Source organism: Trachurus trachurus (assembly GCF_905171665.1).
Source record: "Trachurus trachurus genome assembly, chromosome: 16".
In the NCBI taxonomy this organism is placed as follows: domain Eukaryota; kingdom Metazoa; phylum Chordata; class Actinopteri; order Carangiformes; family Carangidae; genus Trachurus; species Trachurus trachurus.
The window spans coordinates 14,823,662-14,844,627 of NC_139902.1; the positions used below are offsets into that span (position 1 = coordinate 14,823,662).

A 20,966-nucleotide genomic window follows, 5' to 3' on the forward strand; every position below is an offset into this window, starting at 1 on the left:
ATAATCTACAAGTGTTCAACTGAGACACTGGTCACCACCATCAAAAACTGACTCAGGACACTATTATTCAGAGGTGTGGACTTGGACTTGAGACTTGAGACTTGACTTGGACTCGAGTCCCGATGTTGATGACTTAAGACTTGCTTGATCAAATCAAAAAAAGACTTGGACTCGCTTGGGACTTGATGCCAAAGACTTGAGACTCTACTTGGACTTAACCCTCTTGACTTGAATTCAAGTCAAGTCACAAGCAGCAAGCACAAATATTAAAATATTTTAAAAAGTGTCACATCAATGTTATACTGCAGCAGCCAGCCAGAGATGTTCTATATAGACCCCACTCCTGTTATCAGTCTTGGCTGTGTAGGCTATAATTAATGCCAACACACTAATTCCTACCACACACATAAAGATAATCTGGCTGATTTTGCCCCGATTTTCCCCCTTCGGACCAAAGACAAAAATCGCCCGATTATCTTGGCTCTTAAGAGTACCTATTTTATGAGATTCTCCTGTAGTGTGTGGTGTGTTAAGATTTAAATTCCAACAATCGGCTCATAAAATGGTCGGCGGCGACAATCGTAAATATTGAACATGTCCAGTACGATTGTTGGTCGCAACAATCGTGACCGTTTGGATCAAAAGTCGGCTTGTGTGTGGGGGGAAGCCGACCATCTCGAGTCACTGGCTCTGTGGAATGTGACGTGAAATTTAATGTAACCAATAAAGAAGCGAGCTGACTGCAGCACACGTAGCATAACAAACCAGTGTGGCTAACGGCTCCATGGCATGGATCTATATAATACATCCATGCACCATGGCTACCATCAACAGAGTACGTCAGATCACGTTTGATCACACAAGATTTCTGGCGTGTTACTGTACGTCAATTTTAAATAGCTTTATTGGCATGAGAAGGCAGTGCTTATATTGACAAAGCATATCACAATAGAATATTAATAAAAATAAATAGATGAATAAGTGGCAGAACATAAACAATAAAATATAAACAATTGAGGCGTGGTCATGATCTTTACTTATCATTAATTATAATTGATTTGTTTGGGACTCGAAACAAAAATCTTAGGACTTGGTTGGGACTTGAAAAAAAATCTTAGGACTTGGTTGGGACTCGAAACAAAAATCTTAGGACTTGGACTTGACTTGGGACTTGAGAGCAAAGACTTGAGACTCTACTTGGACTTGCAACATAGGGACTTTCTCCCACCTCTGCTATTATTCAACAATTGGTCTATGGACAAATGTGAAAACTATGGGAAATAAACTTAAAGTGTCTTCTACACACTGTCTAAACATTGTATAACATAAATGGAGAGGGTGTTAGAACTTTGCATTTATTGCATAAATATACATACAGTATAGAATATAGTGTAAGTGTATTCTAGTAGGATAAATTATTATATTCTAGAAAGATTATTGTTCTTCAAACAAAAAACTGAGAAGAATTTTTTTTTTTTGCATGATTACATGATGAGAAAATTGAAACCTCAACATAATTTCTGATTACGACATTGGATGGAATTTATTCTTCATCATTGTAGTGATATTATTTGTTAGTGTCTGTTGTTTTATTTCATGATGGCAACTACAGTAAACAGTGTATTTTTCAACCACAGAACCAGTCAGTGTAAAACTAACAGCCAACAGCACAGACCTGGAGGAGTTCAGCTCTGTCTGTCTGTCCTGCTCCTCCTCTGGATCCTTCCCCTCCTTCCTCTGGCTGAACAGCAGCTCTGAGGTCACAGCCAGTGACAGAGTTCACATCACTGATGGAAACACCACTCTCACTATAGTCAATGTGACCCGCTATGACCAGGGACCATACAGGTGTCATGTGTTCAATAGTTTCAGTAATGACACCAGTGATGAAGTACCTCTCTCCATCAGCTGTGAGTCACTAACCTGCATGCTGCAAGTTTTGTTCTTTTGCTTTGCTTTGCACGGACATTTGTTTTTCTCTGCTGCTTAGCTATGCATGTTGATCCATATACGTTCTTTTCACAATGAGTCAGTGTGAATGTGTCTTTTCATGCTGCTAACATTACATCCTAGTGACTTTTTTTTTTTTTTTTTTTTTTTTTACCTGCATTCAGTTGGCCCAGAAGATACCAATTTTACAAAATCTCCATCACAAGTTCACTATGAGGAAGGGTCGGACATCAGCCTGACTTGCTCAGCTGACTCCAGACCCACTGCCCAGTTCACCTGGTTTTTAAATAAAGAGCCTGTGGCTGATACTGGATCAGAGCTCAGACTTATGAACATTCAGGAGAGTCAGAGTGGGAACTACAGCTGTCAGGCCTTTAACAACAAAACTATGAGAAATGAAACATCTCAACCTTCTGTCATCTCTGTCCTAAGTAAGTTTGACTTTTGCACAAATAATGTACTTGGTATGGGATTTAGATGTATAGCTACTTGTTAAGATTCAAAGATTTTTATTGTATAATCAAAAGGTGTTTCTCTCTCACCTAAGATAAATATACTTGCTGTAGAAAATAAAATGTTATAAGATCATCTATGTACATCCAGGGGCTTTAGTGCAGAGTGCAGTGCATATTGCAGTTAAATGTTAGAGTCCAGGGGATGGTGGGGACAGAGGGGGTGGAGTGGACAGAGTTCAGCATCCTGACAGCCTGGTGGAAGAAGCTGTTTAACAGTCTTGTGGAGCAGGCTGCAGCATTGCAGGGTCTTATGGCAGGAGTCAGTGCAGCCTCCATGCAGCCAGTGAGGACACTCACAATGGTGCCCCAGTAGAAAGAGCACATATGGGGTGGAACTCGTGCTCTCCTCAGTTTACTGTAGTACTGTAGCAGGATGTTTGAGCCTTCTTCATCAGAGATGTGGTGTTGTAGGTCCAGGAGAGGTCCTTAGATCACCCTCTCCACAGTAGCGCCATTAATGGTCAGTGCGGGATGCTATAGATGTCTTCTCCTGAAATAAATAACAATCTCTTTGGTTTTTCCCCACATTGAAGAAGAGATTGTTGTTTTTACACCACTGGACCAGTTGGCTCACCTCCTTCCTTTAGTTGGCCTCATTATTGTAAGTGATAAAGCCCACCACAGTCGTGTAATCCACAAACTTGAAAATCCAGTAAACAAAATAATAACATGTCTTTAAAAAAAGTTTTCTGGAACAAATAAACAGTGACATGTAAAGACAGGTCTCTATAAACTATAGTAAAAGTGCCCAAATCTCAACAGTTATCTGGACACAGACATTTATTGACTGGTAATGCAACAGTCACCCAGATCAAATAATTATTATCAATTAATTTCAGTAATTGCAGCAAATTCACGAGGGTTAGACCACTGTGTTTGCCACACAGCACTAGTCTCCAATGTAACTCCCAGCAGCCTGGAGGAGTTCAGCTCTGTCCGTCTGTCCTGCTCCTCCTCTGGATCCCCCCTCTCCTTCCTCTGGCTGAACAGCAGCTCTGAGGTCACAGCCAGTGACAGAGTTCACATCACTGATGGAGGCTCCACTCTCGTGTGACCCCCTCTGACCAGGGACCATTCAGTTGTTATGTGTTCAATACAATCAGTAAAAACACCAGTGATGAAGCCTGTGAATATTCTCATTTGTCCAGGTCATGAAACGTCTTCCTAGACAAATAACCAAGTCCAGTTGCATTCGATTTAAATTTCCTTGAGACCAGTGATGAAGTGCTTCTCTACATCACCTGTGAATCACTGTATATGCAATCACTCGACTCTGCACTACAAACAAGAAACTTTAAAGCTGAAACTTTATGTTGAGGCTTGAATTTTCTAACTAATAAGATAACATTTTTGCTTTTTTCTGTCTTTTCTTTTATTGTTTTTTTACACCCCAAATACCACATCCTGCATTTGGTTAAAGGGATAGTTCACCCTAGAATGATATTTCGCTCATTATCTACTCACCCTCATGTTGACTAAGGGCTGCAAGAATTATCAGAGTCCACCGTCCCTTCTCTTAGTTACAGGGGGTCTCGGCGTAGCAGTGAATTTCAATGCAACGGTTGCAAAGGGACACCGGAGCTCTTCGTAAAAAAACACACACAAAAAAACATCCAAATACCTCCATGATGCTCGTATGTAATGTCCGTCTTGTGCTGAAGCCCCAAATTGCGTAATTGTCCCGAAAAAAATTAAATAAGTCTATATTTTAAGCTTGTTTGTAGCGGAAGCTTCTCGAAGCTCCTCTTCCTGGTCCGTCCAAATCTCGCGTGATTTGCGCCGGCGTCAGTGCGGTTATTGCGAATCACGCGATATTTGCAGCTGTCAGGCCTTTAACAACAAAACTATGAGAAATGAAACATCTCAACCTTCTGTCATCTCTGTCCTAAGTAAGTTTGACTTTTGCACAAATAATGTACTTGGTATGGGATTTAGATGTATAGCTACTTGTTAAGATTCAAAGATTTTTATTGTATAATCAAAAGGTGTTTCTCTCTCACCTAAGATAAATATACTTGCTGTAGAAAATAAAATGTTATAAGATCATCTATGTACATCCAGGGGCTTTAGTGCAGAGTGCAGTGCATATTGCAGTTAAATGTTAGAGTCCAGGGGATGGTGGGGACAGAGGGGGTGGAGTGGACAGAGTTCAGCATCCTGACAGCCTGGTGGAAGAAGCTGTTTAACAGTCTTGTGGAGCAGGCTGCAGCATTGCAGGGTCTTATGGCAGGAGTCAGTGCAGCCTCCATGCAGCCAGTGAGGACACTCACAATGGTGCCCCAGTAGAAAGAGCACATATGGGGTGGAACTCGTGCTCTCCTCAGTTTACTGTAGTACTGTAGCAGGATGTTTGAGCCTTCTTCATCAGAGATGTGGTGTTGTAGGTCCAGGAGAGGTCCTTAGATCACCCTCTCCACAGTAGCGCCATTAATGGTCAGTGCGGGATGCTATAGATGTCTTCTCCTGAAATAAATAACAATCTCTTTGGTTTTTCCCCACATTGAAGAAGAGATTGTTGTTTTTACACCACTGGACCAGTTGGCTCACCTCCTTCCTTTAGTTGGCCTCATTATTGTAAGTGATAAAGCCCACCACAGTCGTGTAATCCACAAACTTGAAAATCCAGTAAACAAAATAATAACATGTCTTTAAAAAAAAGTTTTCTGGAACAAATAAACAGTGACATGTAAAGACAGGTCTCTATAAACTATAGTAAAAGTGCCCAAATCTCAACAGTTATCTGGACACAGACATTTATTGACTGGTAATGCAACAGTCACCCAGATCAAATAATTATTATCAATTAATTTCAGTAATTGCAGCAAATTCACGAGGGTTAGACCACTGTGTTTGCCACACAGCACTAGTCTCCAATGTAACTCCCAGCAGCCTGGAGGAGTTCAGCTCTGTCCGTCTGTCCTGCTCCTCCTCTGGATCCCCCCTCTCCTTCCTCTGGCTGAACAGCAGCTCTGAGGTCACAGCCAGTGACAGAGTTCACATCACTGATGGAGGCTCCACTCTCGTGTGACCCCCTCTGACCAGGGACCATTCAGTTGTTATGTGTTCAATACGGACGGTGGACGGACCAGGAAGAGGAGCTTCGAGAAGCTTCCGCTACAAACAAGCTTAAAATATAGACTTATTTAATTTTTTCCGGGACAATTACGCAATTTGGGGCTTCAGCACAAGACGGACATTACATACGAGCATCATGGAGGTATTTGGATGTTTTTTTGTGTGTGTTTTTTTACGAAGAGCTCCGGTGTCCCTTTGCAACCGTTGCATTGAAATTCACTGCTACGCCGAGACCCCCTGTAACTCAGAGAAGGGACGGTGGACTCTGATAATTCTTCCAGCCCTTAGTCAACATGAGGGTGAGTAGATAATGAGCGAAATATCATTCTAGGGTGAACTATCCCTTTAAGGAATTTTTAACTGGCAATAAATCCAGCAAAAAAGCACCATGTGGAAGGATCAAACATCAGCCTGATGTGCTCAGCTGTCTTCTTCATTCTGAATGGAGATAATGCATGGATCAGAGCTTAGACTTACAAATATTAAGCAATCAAAGTTTTGTGAATAAAGTAATGACATGGGTCTGAGACATGGTGCTCATGTGTCCATCTGCATAATATGAATTGAACCTAAAACATTTCGTAACTAGGCTCGTAAAGTGACTATAATCAATCGTTTTATACTTGTTTGTGGAAAGGTTCATTCACAATGACAAATGCACACAGAATGAACCTTCTAGAGGTCATTTGACTCAGTTCATTGTCATTTCCATCAGCTAAAACCTCTAAAAAACTCACCACTAATTCTCCACTAAAGACAGACATCACAAAGTCAAAGAGCAGCTGGTGAACACGTTGCAGCATTTATCAGCTAAAGAGTTAAATGTTTCTCACAGGAGTGGGTGGAGACCAAATACAGAGCTGAAGAGAATTTATGTTGGACTTTTTCCTCCTCATGTGGCCAGAACCCTGTCTGCAGACATGGATTTTTATGTCTCAAAAGAATAATCTGAACAGACGAACATAATCTGTCACTGTTGTGTTTAAAGTTTGTTTTCCACCCTGTACTCCATTACTCTGGGTGTGAAGTGACCTTGTTGTAAAGGCAGTGATATATTATAGTCATATTAATTACATGATTGGAGTGGTTGTTCATAATCTAAAATTGGTTTTCTTTTACATATTCACTTGGCTCAGTCAACTCTCAGTAAAGTTTGTTCCTGTTTCCATATTTCTCTCACCAAATCCTTTATCTTTTTTCTAACAGAGAGGATAATGGACGCTTCTGTCACACCATCAAACCAGCCAGTTGAGGGAAACTCAGTTAACCTAACCTGTGAGGCTGCTGGCTCTGTCTTCACCAGGAAGTGGATGAAGAATGGAGCAGACCTGACTGAGAGTGACGACATGATGTTTTACAACGAGGGCAGAGTGTTGTCATTTCTGTCTCTGAATAAAACAGACAATGGAGAATATTCCTGTATCCTTAGCAACCCCCTTAGCAGTGATAAAGCTAAATACAAAATGATCATTAACTGTAAGTAACTTGTTGTACACTGTACTTTTATTATATTAGAAGGTGGTAAAATAATAATTGCGCTGTAATATCATTACTAACCCCACCCCCCACCCCCTTTCTCTCTCTCTCTCTCTCTCTCTCTCTCTCTCTCTCTCTCTCTCTCTCTCTCTCTCTCTCTCTCTCTCTCTCAGTTGGACCAGAAAATGTTCAAATCCAAGGTCCCAGAAATTTAACTGTGAAGGAGACCTTAACATTAACCTGCCTTGCTGAGTCCATACCACCTCCTAGTTTCACCTGGAAACTGAATGAGACAGTGACAACATTCACTTCTGCTGTGCTGGAGAAACGAATCACAGGTGTTTCTGAGAGTGGAAAGTACACCTGTGAAGTGAGAAATAGTGTAACTGGGAGAACATCATCTGCAGTGCATGAACTGACTGTTTCAGGTACAGTGTTATTGTTCATATTGTTGATACTCTTGCTTATTGAATTTAGATGACATTATTATACCTGTGGTTTTCTGAACAGTAGTAGATTTATTCTCATTTTACTCTATGAGACAACACTGTCTCCAGCAAAACTCCACTCAACTTCCCTTTAGCAAAACATTAGTAGATTTTTTTTTTGCACTGATCAGTCCTATTATTAAAACAATTTCATGTGACACATTGTGTAATTAGTGCTGTAAAAATCTTCTTCTTATCCATTAATTTTAGCCACATCCAAGGGGGGTTTGACGATTCTCGAGATCGTTGGAATAGTACTAGGAATCTTGGCTGCCCTGACTGCAGTTGGTGGTGGTTCATATGTTCTTTATAAAAAAAAGTAAGTACAAACATTTTAGAGCCTCAGTAGATGATTATGATAAAGTGTCAGTTGCAGCTTTATTTTAGAAAGTACAATTTCATCAATTAAAACATTTTCATCCTTCAAGAAGTTTTGCTGATATTGCCTTTACAGTAATTTCACATTTTTGACAGTCAAAAATCTAGTCAATTAAATTCAAAATGTAGTTATTAGTGTGTTGCATATAATAATATTGACCTATTACCTTTTTAAACAGAAACGTGCTTAGAAAATCTTCTAACAGAGACACAGGCAGCAGGACAGGTAAATTAATTCCAGTGCATGTGTGTGTTTGTGCGTGCACACACACATGCACGTGTGGGACGTGTGTGTAGTTATGTTTGATTGAATTTCTCTAAACACTGTCTATTACTTATTTTTTAAAGGAGGTGAGGGCCAAAACAATGCAGCCTTCTCAGGAGATCAGGTAAAGCCATCACTGGGTTTACATGTCTTCAACTAACACAGAAAATCATAAATCACATCTTCATGCCACAATTACAGTTTTTCTAAATTGCTAAAACAAATTGTCTGAACTAAATCCTCAGTGCCCTGAACCCATTTATTGAATTGGTCACCCTTTTGTCAGAACCTTACAGTAAGCACTTTTCACCTAGTTAGACACAACTTACAAACCTCACCCACTACTGTAGTAATGTTATGATTCCCAGTTTCTTCTCCAACAAAACTGTTCAGACAAATTCCAGTGTAGCTGTAAGCACACATCAGAGTATCATTGGTATACATTTTTATCCCACATAGTGCCCTGTCATTACGTAGCTACGTCTTAATTCACTTTTAGTATCATACTAACACATTACATGATGTTGATGCTCTGGGGCCTCTGTGAAGTTACCTGTATGTGTGCCGTTGTTTTTTGCTGCAATCTCTGTATTTTGTTGCATTTTATCCTTGTTGTAAAGCACTTTGTGATTTTATCTATGAGAAGTGCTAGATAAATTAAATGTACTTACTTACTTACAATGGTGGAGGCTGCAGAACTGTTGTTCACACAAACCTTTATTATTAACACTGACAGTAGTAAAAGTGGATGAACTACAGTGCCCTCTAGGAACCAAAATGCGTGCTAAAGTGCCCTCTTCAGTGGTGAGGATGCGCTATATGTGCCCTTTTTTTTCTCCTTTTCACCCTTGCCCTTCAAAAAGTCTGTGCAGTGTGCACGCCACTGGTCACACTCAAATAGGACTTTTACCACTGTGTTTATTATCAGACTTTGAACCAGGAAACTTTACACAATTCAACTTTTACTCTCTATTCAAAGTCTCAGTTTGTGATAAGGCAAGAGAGGTGTCTGCCTGGAGCCCCAGCCTCTTAGGCAGCCCCCCAGGAGTTACTATAGTAACTTTCTGGCCCAATGGTGAATGTCATTGAAAATGTGTTAGCTTTGAAGATTTGTTTTACATTGTGTCAATGTTTTTATTTATATTTTGAATTTTTTACTACCAGGAAGATTTGGACCTTTTGTTTTTTGAATGAGCGACGAGTTTACATGTTACGTAAGGGTGCAGTTATGATTATTTAGTTACATATTTTCAGTGTCAGATTATTTAATACATAATTTGATGGACTGACTGGTCCAACAGTAGGATCACCACTGTCTTTATTTCTTTTCCAGGAGGTGAACTATGCCGACGTCAGGTTTGTCCGGAACAGGGATGGTGGGATGGTTGACCTGGGGGCAGAGAACAACACCTCAGAGTACGCTCAGGTCAATGTGAGCAACACGCGTGCTGCAGCATCCTCCCCTCCTACATATGACGCCCACATGCAGAAGAGAACAGCTCCTGTTCATCCGTCAGGTGCTAATGGTGAACAACAATATGCTCAGGTTCGCAAGTAATGATCACAGATCTTAGACACAGACGAGGCCAGAAGCAGCTAACATGTTGTCAGGGTAACCTGCACCTCCCTCTCTGTTGTTTATGGAGGACTAATCTGGTCTTGAGTTTACCAAGGCAGGCATAGTTAATAATCAACCAACAATGGCAGTTATTGTCATGACTGAGGGCAGAAGGAACAATGTCGCCCCATTTGTTTGCACTTTATGATATATAATAGCTTTTATTCGCTTTTTTCAGCATATTCTGTACAGTCAATGCAAACATTAGTCATGTTAATGAAACTATTCTTTTTATCAAGTTGATTCAGGTGTTGTGTTGAGCCTATTTGACAGTGGTCTGCTGTAATATGTCACTCCTCATGTATACAGTGTGATTTTAGTTGAGGTTCCATTTTGCAGCTCGTCAGTTATCAGCCAAATCTTGGATGTATTCAACATCTCATCTTTCTATCAGTACTGTTTCATATTATTATTATTCGTATTATTATCATCATCATCATCATCATCATCATCATCATCATCATCATCATCATCATCATCATCATCATCATCATTTTTCCACAAAGGGATGGTCTGTGGCTACAATAATTCAAAATCAGTAGTATGCCAAAATAAGCAATAACAAGTATTTCTCTCCAACTACTGTTGAATGACCAAGAGTTTATGGCCAAAAGTAAAAAATAAAAATAAAAAAAAAATCTCCATGAGATGGCCATTGCTTATTTTTTTGGATACATACAGGAGCAATAAGCACTCTGGGTGTTATAGAGCTGGCAAGCATGCGGAACTTCAGGACAAGATTACAGTAAATGCCAGTAAAAGTTGTCATGTGATAAGATGATAAGGTGCCCTCCCTATCAGCATGTCTAAAAGCCACAAAACAATAGGAAAATAATATGTGAGTAGGGAAGAGCAGCTACGTAGCACGAGCAACCATTATAGTTTAATTATTATACAAACTGAGCTGTACTGTAGCTATTGGATACAGTGTGTTTACAAGGGCATACAAAAGATTTAATTGGTTAAGAAAGCAGAACAGGTTTTGTCTTGGGGAAGTTCTAACTGGACAAAATTCAAAATGTTTAATTTTTAATGTTTTTCCATGAACACACTGAATGAACAGAAACTTATGACAACCAAGAACTTTCTGAGGGATCGTCTGTACAATGTCAATGTTAACCAACAAGTAAAATGTGATTTCAGTGACTGATTCTATCAGAGGAGAAGTGGAAATGTCAGCAATGCAAAACTAACGTAAGATACTGTAGTAAAGGGCTTGTAACATCATGCTGACCAATTGGTAGTGCATCAATTGTGAGAAAACATACTTCACACTAGGGGTGTAAAGGTATACCGTACTTCGGTATACCGCGGTATTGTAAAGCCACGGTGGTGACACCGTGAGATTTCCAAGCTCACGGTGACGGTAATTAGCCTAATTAATTATTTTAATATTATGCAGGCTGCTGCGCAACTCCACTTACACTTTGGGAACTCAAAACACACACTTAACTTTCACACGCAAGTCGGCTGGAAATAGCTCGCTCCTTCGTTGGTTTCTCTTTTTTTCCCCCTCTCACTGTGACGGTAATTAATTAATTATTTTAATATTATGCTTCGCGGCCGGCGCAACCTACACGTTGGGAACTCAAAACATTTCACTTCATATTCACATGCAAGTCGGCCGGAAATAGCTCGCTCCTTCGTTGGTTTCTCTTTTTTTCCCCTCTCTGGAGCTCCCCCACAGTTCTGGCAGCCTCACCGGTCTCTCTGCACTGCGGCGCCGCGGAGCTCCAGGCCCCGGTCTTCCTGCTCCTCTCCCCCAGACACAGCACCCTGTGGCCGGTCACCCAGCGCGAGGAGTCTCCCTGTAGCATGAGGCTGTGCTAATGGCTGCTAATGGCGGCGCTGCTCGTACCAGCGGCCGCCCGCCGCGGTCCCCGGCAACTGGCATCGCCTCATCACCGGCAGCTGGTGCACAGCGGCGGCATCGGGACTGGCGCCGCCGCTATTAGTAGGCTAGCGCCGAGCACAGCCTCATGCTACAGGGAGACTCCTCGCGCTGGGTGACCCAGGACAGGGTGCTGTCTCTGGGGGAGAGGAGCAGGAAGAGTCGGGGCCTGGAGCTCCGCGGTGCAGAGAGGCCCGGTCAGGCTGCTGCAGCAGCGGTGCTGAGTTTATGTTGAACAGGTAATCTTTGGTTTTATTGTGGAAGTTGTGACTGTGAATATGACATTTTACTCCACATTCAAAGCCGCGTTTGGTTTCTGCAGGCAGCAGCAGGCTTGTTGCTTGCTCCGCTCTGCTCTGTGAGGGGGGGGGGCGTGTAACGAGGAGGGGGGGCGGGCGGGGGGGCTGGCCATACGAGCTCGGAGGGGGGGGGGGGGGGGGGGGGGGGGGGGGGGTGAGAGGTGCTTTTTTTCAAAATTTTCTCATCCTCTTTCAAATCGTAGACCATAGTTTTAAGTATAAACCAAATATAAGTTGTATTACTTTACATAAAGCATGTACTTTAATTTTAATACCGTCACCGTGAAATACCGCGGTATACTGTACTAATACCGTTACCGTACCGTACTGTAAAATCCCATACCGTTACACCCCTACTTCACACTACTGGGAACAAGTTTTATGCCACAATTTAAAACGTCTTTTGAGCAGCTTTAATGCATTTGGGTTCAGTTTGAATGTAAAATAGTTCAGATCCAATGAGACAATGAGAAACCCCAGCTCCAGCTCTTGAATCTGAGCATCAGGTTTCCCATCCCCCATTAGTTACTCATTACTAAAGATCAAATTCCCTGTGTAATGTTCACACGGCCGACTTCTCTTTGACTGAAAGGAAGTATGAGTGATGAATGTTTGTGCGGTTTGCCTTTTGGCTTAAGAAAGAATGCAGTGACTGTAACCCTCAGGTGGAGATATTGAATTTCTAATAATTTCATCACTTTTTCAAATGAATAAACTTTTTTTTTCAGTCACTGAATTGTGCAGCTGTCCACTGTTTTCCACTTCAGTGTTTTTGCTTGCATTATTATTTGCATTTTCACACAGATCACAGTAGTCTCTGTCTAATGTGTATGGAAGGTACAGTACTGTGTCTGATTCTACAGCAGGCTGAAGGTACGCCTGTTTTTAATATTTGCAAAGTTTATGGTGCGTTACCTGTGCACAGTGGACATGCAAAGAGTGACATGGAACAATAGCTTGTGAAAAGTGAAAAGTGAATCATAAAGGCTGCATCATTTTAGGAGAGGAAGTTCAGAGTGAGAACTATTCATCACATAATATTCTTGTCAAAAAAAAGGGAAACTCAGAAAATTCCTGTTTTACTCTTGGTTTTAAATTGATATTTTTTAGGTCCATGTAAACAAGTTGCTTTTATGGCTGTGTACTTTGTCTCACAGAGAGAGAGACAAAGAAGGAGCTGTGCAGTATGCAAAATTATGTCCATTTCCAGGAATGATAGCGCATTTCAATGAGAGCAATAAATTCAAAGTTCGCTGTGAGTAAATATAAATAACACAATATAATAATAAAATGCCAAAGAGCAGTCCGCAATAAAGGCACACTGTGAGCGCTGCAATAATGAATGAACGCCACATTGACTGATTATTCCTTTGTGCACTGAAGTCTTACTCACAGTGAACAAAAGTCACTGTGTTAATGTGTTTCTCCTGAGAAACAGATCAGAGGTTATAGCCCAGCGACCTTTACTGTTTGTCTTAGTTAAGTACCGTATTCCACCAGTGAAGTCCCTCCTGTATGGACACACATGGTATTTATTGACTTGCCTTAGTGTGTGATGCCCAGAAACAAGATGACTCAGCTATAACAGTTGATAATGAATTTTCAATGCAATAAAAACTCACCATACCTCAAGGAAATGTTACAATAAAAAGGAACTTTGTTAGGCATACACACACACACACACACACACACACACACACACACACACACACACACACACACACACACACACACACATCAGCTGAGATAAGAGTAAGGAACAGGAAGGGGAGAGAAAATATAATGACTTTGAGTTAAGAATTAAGAAAATGTTAGGCGAATTTACTGCTTTATCAAAACCAGCCTCAAGGCCTGTAATACTAATAAAGTAATTTAGGTCATTTATTGTTTACTCTGCCTTTCCATGCAGAGGAGGAGTGACCTACTATGGAAAACTGTTTGAGCTTGTAATCTGTATTTATCCTATCATATCTGAGCAGAGACTCGTACTAGTTATCCTTTTCAGCAATGAGTGACCTTAAACTAGTTCGACCATAAGCCTTATTAGTGGCACCAAAATCCAAACTAGTCAGCTTTTGGACACACTCATGACCACAGACTCAACTAGTAATGCTACAAGTCTTTTCACAGAGTCACAAAAGCTGTGACTTGTTAACTAGTAGCTATTCACCTGACTATTTGCATGACCTACAATTGTTGAGAGACTCCTGCCAAAGAGTGCCATCTAATGCTCAATGCAATGCTCTAACTAAGCTGTCGGTCCATCTCTCAGTTGGTTACAGTACCACTTATCTGCACATTGATCCCATCAGTTCTTATTTAGTCACAAATCAACACACCACACATGTCGCAACGCACCAGCAAAAGACAAAAACGATCCTATGCTTTATCTTGCAATTTCAGGTTTCCTGTCACCGTTTTGTGGAAACTTCCTTTTTGTAGATTGCAAAGATTTCATCATAAGGTGCTTTGTCTTGTTAAACAGGATTATGTTGTGAAATTCAATTTGGAGTGAAATAAACACAAATTCAGTGATAGGTTCGGGGTATAACTTCCTACATGCTCGGTATAAAAACGGAAGTTCTGTAAATGGACACAGCCCCACAGTGGAGTCAAACCTGAGAGACGTTACCACGACACCTGCTGTTCAAACCTGTGGTTCTTAACAAGGAAATTCCATGAGGTAATCATTTATGAAGCATTTGAACAACAAGTAAGGATAAGAAGAAAATAAAACACTATCAGAGATGAACCAACACTTCACTACAAAGCCTCCACCCTCCACCTGCTCCGTTTCCCCTCTTTCCTCTGTCTCGTTCTTCTTCTTCCTTCTCTCCTACCTCACCTGCTGGTTTCTTCACATTGTAAGGGAGCTTCTCCCCCCCTTGAGTTTAGTCTTCATTAAAATATATATTTTTTATGATTATTATCTTTCTGCATGTATTTGCCTTCCTGAATAAGGCTATAGTATAAATTACCACGTTTACATAATTTTTTTAAAGCTCTCATGTAACCGGGACAATTGTCACAACCTATCTGAGTGGTGAGTTAAACATATCAAAATATCTCATATCTCATCATGTTAAGTCGCAGCAGGTGATTTCTTGGATTTTGCGAATGTAGCTCATTTGACAAACTGACAAAACCTACAAAGGCTATATGTATATTAGGCTGTTGTATATGGTTTAAAGACAGGAAATATTGTCTAGTGGACGTTCATTCCTTTTTGCCCCTCCCCCTGGTATGAGTCAAATCTCTCATGAGCCAGCAGGGGGAGTTTCTGTGTCTACCTTAATTCTAAGAGAGACAAAGGCCTAATCCAGTTGGTTGGAGCTGTCATCCCAAAATTCAGAATCGTATGAGGGTTGAATGCATCATGAGAGACTTGGGTTCTGCCAAGGCCACAATAATGGTGCAACTTGCTGTCTGTCTGCTGTCACATGAAATGACAGTGATGTTAAAGCCAGTTTAATGAATCTTCCACCTTCATCCACACACAGACATTCCTCTATCTGACTCTGAGACAGTGTAGCTCTGTGGGCTTTTCACATGAATCCTGAGGATCAAGAGCTCCTTTCACACAGCTTTTTTAGAGCCGTAGTGAGGATATTTATCCTTTTATTTTTTACAGTATATGTTTATTCATTACACTTTTGACATGAAAACATGAAGTTTAAACTCTGGTTCACCTGTATTCACTAAAACCTTCAAAGCAGAATGAGACATTAAAGTTTAAACACTCACTCAAAGAAACTTTCTAACTTTCAGTTACTGATCTGATGTGTCAACATTCACCTTTATGAATACGAATTACTTTATTAATCCCCAAAGGGAAATTCATTTGTCTGTCAGCTCATCTACCATTTGCAGAAGAATGAAAAAGGCTGATGGCTAAAGGTACGAAGGATCCTCTATATTTCTCTGTCCTGCAGCAAAGAGAGAGGAGCCGTCCACCACCGCTGCTTTCCTGGTCCATCAAGGTGCCATGAAGTGGATGATCACATAATCATAATCACATCGTGTTGAAAAAAAGAAAAAAGAAAATTCAAATGTTTGCTGAAATTCTTTGTTATTGGGTGTGTGTTAACTGAGAATTCCCTGTCTGTTAATGACACCCACTGGTGTTTACTCATCAGTCCTTACAAAGTGGGTCTATAGTATCGTGACACTCTGTTTGGCTTGAGGGTGACCTCTGACCCCGGTGTGGAGCTGATTCACTCACATGCTAAATAGAAGTTTTTGTGACGTCAGCTTCTATTTGGAAAAGAAAATGCATGAACCCTGACTCATTTAAACAGATGTGTTTTAAAGCCCTGTGGTAAGTGGCACCCCGGCCTCTGTCTCACCTTTGTGGAACTGAACAATGGCACTGATAAGAAAGTGACACAGAGCAAACAGACGAGGGAGCCAGAGGCCTCTGTGTCTGGTCTTCAAAGTTGTCTTGTGTGGTACAATAATATTATCCATCCTTCTGTGTGGGTTTTTTGGATGTTAAATTTTACCATTATAAAACTGAATGTATGTCAGTTTAGTTAGTAATTATAGTAATAGCTGGGGAAGAAAGAAAAAAAAACATTACATTATCACATTTCCATGTTTCCATAAACTATTCTTTGACCTTGCCACCTTCTCACAATAGGTTTCCACTGTGCTTTGTTAATTTTCATAAATACATTTGAATACAAATTTGCAACAAAAGTTTGCATGTGACCTGTATTCAAAACACAATACTGTATATCTGTAATCAGATATGTATTTATCAGCGACATGAAAGGTTTTAATTACGATCACATAGTAGGATGATGCCAAGTCTATCTACATAATGGAGCTGTCCAACCTATAAACACAATTTAGCTACAGTATGCCCACTAATGGACAGAGAAACTTTCACCATAGAAAACGACTTTTAACATTTATTACGATTTCAATACCTTTTGAAATATTTAAACTCTGTATTTGGATGTGTGGAGCTTTGAGCAGTTTGAACTATTCTCTGAACTTTATTCATAACCAGGAGTGCACGGAAAGTTGCTTAAGAACATTTACTCAAGTTATCAGAGGAAATAAAATGTATTGATTGTATATGTCCAATGGGGCCTCAGGCAAAGCTCTCAGTGCAATATCTGGAACATCTTTCCTGTCGTGCTGCTGCTCCTCCTCACATTTGCGGTACATTTTACATACTCTAAAAATAACCCTGTGCAGTCATCAGTTTCAATTTACTGCGTAGTGTGTGTCAGGTACATAACACAGGTGTGCTGCTCAGGTACTGAACTTTGCACCACCACTGCTCAAATAATGCCTCTGGTGTTTACTGAGTGATATTGTGAAAGGTACAGTGGTTTGCTAGATTAACGCCAGAAAAGATTAGTATTCCTACATGTCTGGATCAGTAATTAAAAATGTGACCTAACACATACAGTAATAGTGTAGCAGATCTTGTCCTGTCTGCGTCTGAGATGAAATCAAGCTGGTGGCTGTGTAACTACTTGCAAGATTTAATACAATGAAAGATTGATTCCCTCAGTCAATATGTCAGCTGCTGCAGGTGCAGGTGTATTCATTTACAGAGGAGGAAACATGCACAATATCGATATGAACACACACACACACACACACACACACACACACACACAAACAAGCACACACTGACTTGCAGGGGTCATATATCAGCTGTGTACACCGAAACTTTCAGGAATAGGGGTGGCAAGAAAAAAAACACAGAGGAGCTCAGCCTTATCCGGTAGGTGAGAAATGATCAGTACAGGATGAACTTCCTACAATAATGCAAAAGAAAATACATCACCAATCCACAACCACAGTCCCCTCACACAAATTCTCCAGTCATGCCTCACATACCATCTGTCATAATTTGTCATTTTGCTGAGTGACCATTTGCAGAACTTCTCCCAAGATGGCAAACAAGAAATGTTGCACCTTTTGTAAGTTCGATATCTGCTGATAAGAACTACAACAGGTATTTATGGGTAAGGGGTTGGACACGTAGTGGACATTTATAAAAGAGCAGGACCAGTGAGAATACCCTCAGACCCTCAAAACGAAATGGAGAAGAAAAGTGAAGAAACGTTGGCTATTATTTTGCTGGCTTTAATACAAGGTAAGTTTGTTATAGCAGATGAATTTGTGAGGGAGGTCTTTTGTACCATTTATACTGTGATAACTAACAGCTGTTGTTCTCTTCCTCCCTCAGGTTTTCTGGCCTCAGGTGCTGTCGAGGTCCAGCCCTCCATCAACCCTGCTGCCGTCGGGGACACAGTGACACTGTCTCTGTCTCCTCCGGCGGCTCTGAAGAGCGGGAGCTGGTCACTGGGAGAGTCCCTCGTCCTCACCTGGGTGGGGGACCAGCAGGCCGTCGTCCCCAGTTACAATGGCAGGGCGTCAGTCAACGTCCTCACTGGAGCGCTCACTCTGAGGTCCGTCGCTGTGGCCGACTCAGGAGTCTACGTGATGCAGAGCAGTGACCCCCAGCTTAGGGTCAGCACTCCCTTCTCTGTTCTGGGTGAGACTAAAGTCATGCATTAGACCAAAACATTGCATTAGAGTTGAGGGTTTAGCAAGAACACCGTCTCTGCCTTGCCGAGAAAAGACCGCCTTCAACAATGCTGAATCATGTCATGTAGGTTTTAGATGGTTTAAACACACAAACATTATCTCTCGTTCACACTAGGAACTTTATCTAAATCCTATTATAATGTGTTTTCTTTCCAGACTAGCAATATTTCGTAAAGATTTTCCAGTTTTAGCAGGTGAATGCTTTCTGTCACAGTGACTTAAACTCTTATTCACCATAACATTACCTCACCCTATGGGTTGGGTAAGAGCTCTGAACAAGATTTTCTGTTGAGTAAATAAAGTCTATGTGGGTGGACCTCTAACATTGGTGTCTGACAAGTTTATTTAATAGATTTTTTTATACTGACTTTTGACCAACATACATATGAGGAATAATGTGCAAAGATGGAGTCAACAAGAAAATCCATAAAACAAAAATGTAATAAAGTAAGTGATGTAAACAGAGGTAGAAAAATAGAGCAGGTGAATCTTAAGAGCAAAGGAGGTCTGGACCCAGAAAACAGCAAAATAAGTAACATCATAATGACAAGAATGATATTTAAATAATGAAAAATTCAATTCAAAGTGATGGTAGAACAGAAAATAATTATGAGGAGTATAATTTCTCTCTGCTCTTTGGAGTGAACAGGAGAGCAGGAGCAGAGAGGGAGAAGAATTTGCTGATGGGATGTTTACTGCACCCTTTTCACAGAAACAGGTTCCTGGTGTGATGAAAAACATGGTTTCAGACAGGACGCAGAGGAATTTCTGTTTGTGTCTTCTGATATTTGGACTGACAACCAGAAAAATTAGATGCTTCACTGTTTCCTGTAACAGCCTGCATGTGTTGTGGGTTATGTTGCCCTTTCGTTCACATGCCCCTGGTTAGTTTCTGTCTGTGTGTGTTACTGTCAACGCTGCATCTTGACCTTTTGTGTTCCAGTTGTGTGTTCCAGACAAAAAAAAAGTAAACAAAGATGTTATAGCTAATACACTGATCCATAATGTAGTCCACTACAACACCATCTTTTCATAATTATACAATCAACATACAGTAACATATAACTGAATTTGCATGGTTCAAATAAAATACAAGATAAGATGTAAGATAATACAATCTCGTCAACATTAACATTTATTGCTCACATTAGGCTATATCACGTCTTTATCTTTTTCTCCCACAGAGCCCATTTCAAATGTAACCCTGAAGGCAAATCAAACGGACATCGTGGAGTTCAACGGTTCAGCAGTGGTTTCGTGCTCCGTCTCCTCTGGATCCTCCCTCTCTTTCCACTGGTTGAACGACAGCTCTGAGATTACAGCCAGTGACAGAGTTCAGCTCAGTGATGGAAACGCCACTCTCACCATCGTCAATGTGACCCGATATGACCAGGGGCCGTTCAGATGTCATGTCTCAAACCCCGTCAGTAATGGCACCAGTGATGCTGTAAACTTTACCATCAGCTGTGAGTAGGACAATGTGGATTTAATCATCAATTAGTATTTGATTTGATTTGATTTGATTTGATTTGATTTGATTTGATTTGATTTGATTTGATCTGAACAAAACATTTATCACCACTGACAGAACAAACAATTAACAACAAAAGCAATGTTCGAAAAGGAAATATACACTTGTGTGGTCATTATACCCCTTTACCTCATGTCCTCTATTGAAAATAAATGTTTACTTTTAGATGAATACAACCCAATAAACACTATGTGCTAGATTAAGTGAATCAACTTATAATAACTAATGGATAGGCCATCCAGTATGAATGGTCCACGTACAGTATAAGCATCTAAGCTCTAATTTCCCTCTTTTCTTCTGTCTGCCTCTCTCTCCCTCTCTCTCTTTCTCTCTCTCAGATGGCCCAGACAACATGGCGCTCACAGTGAACGGACAGAACACGACTTCTTTTTTGGTTGGATCCAATCTGACCATACTGTGTTCAGCACAGTCCAGTCCACCAGCGCAGCTTCAGTGGGTTGTAAGAGGAGAGTCTATCAATACGACAGGTCCATTCTTGGAGCTGTACAACGTCACAGAAGATCAAAGTGGACCATATTCCTGTTGGGCATTCAACAATCGTACCAGCATGAGCAGCAATATCACCTCCCACATCACCATAGCAGGTCAGTTGATTAATAGTGATATCAACTTCCATACGTCTGCATTTGTTCTGTGATTCACCTTTTGTTTGTCTGCATATAGAGTCTCCAGTCTCAGGATCTGAACACCAGGCTGTTAAAGATTGTCTTCTGCCTCTGCTGTTATTGGTGGGATTCCTCTTGTCATGGCCAGGCAAGTTGTAGAATAACTTCTTGTAAATACATAATAATAATATAATAACATTTTAGTTTTTCATATCTCCAAAGAATGTTTTAGGATTGACATACATATTTTACATGTTTCGCAAAAAGCAGAAATATATTAA

General features: G+C 40.7%; 1 protein-coding gene and 2 long non-coding RNA genes across 3 annotated transcripts; all 3 read left to right on the forward strand.

Annotated features, from left to right (window-relative positions):
- The first annotated feature begins 2,185 nt into the window (after window positions 1-2,185).
- LOC310998675 lies at window positions 2,186-7,434 on the forward strand. The gene is made up of 3 exons (XR_014596009.1): window positions 2,186-2,381; window positions 6,747-7,016; window positions 7,190-7,434. It is a non-coding gene; the product is annotated as an uncharacterized lncRNA (long non-coding RNA).
- A 617-nt stretch (window positions 7,435-8,051) lies between these two features.
- Window positions 8,052-12,674, forward strand: LOC310998850. The gene is made up of 4 exons (XR_014596019.1): window positions 8,052-8,108; window positions 8,231-8,271; window positions 9,481-11,053; window positions 12,333-12,674. It is a non-coding gene; the product is annotated as an uncharacterized lncRNA (long non-coding RNA).
- A 5,344-nt stretch (window positions 12,675-18,018) lies between these two features.
- LOC310999242 (cell adhesion molecule CEACAM6-like) lies at window positions 18,019-20,832 on the forward strand (the record flags this gene model as incomplete). The annotated part of the gene is made up of 4 exons (XM_083989566.1): window positions 18,019-18,073; window positions 18,167-18,475; window positions 19,713-19,994; window positions 20,317-20,832. 4 exons carry the CDS (start codon window positions 18,019-18,021, stop codon window positions 20,715-20,717), a joined length of 1,047 nt encoding a protein of 348 aa, XP_083845692.1. The 3' UTR covers window positions 20,718-20,832.
- Window positions 20,833-20,966: the final 134 nt, after the last annotated feature.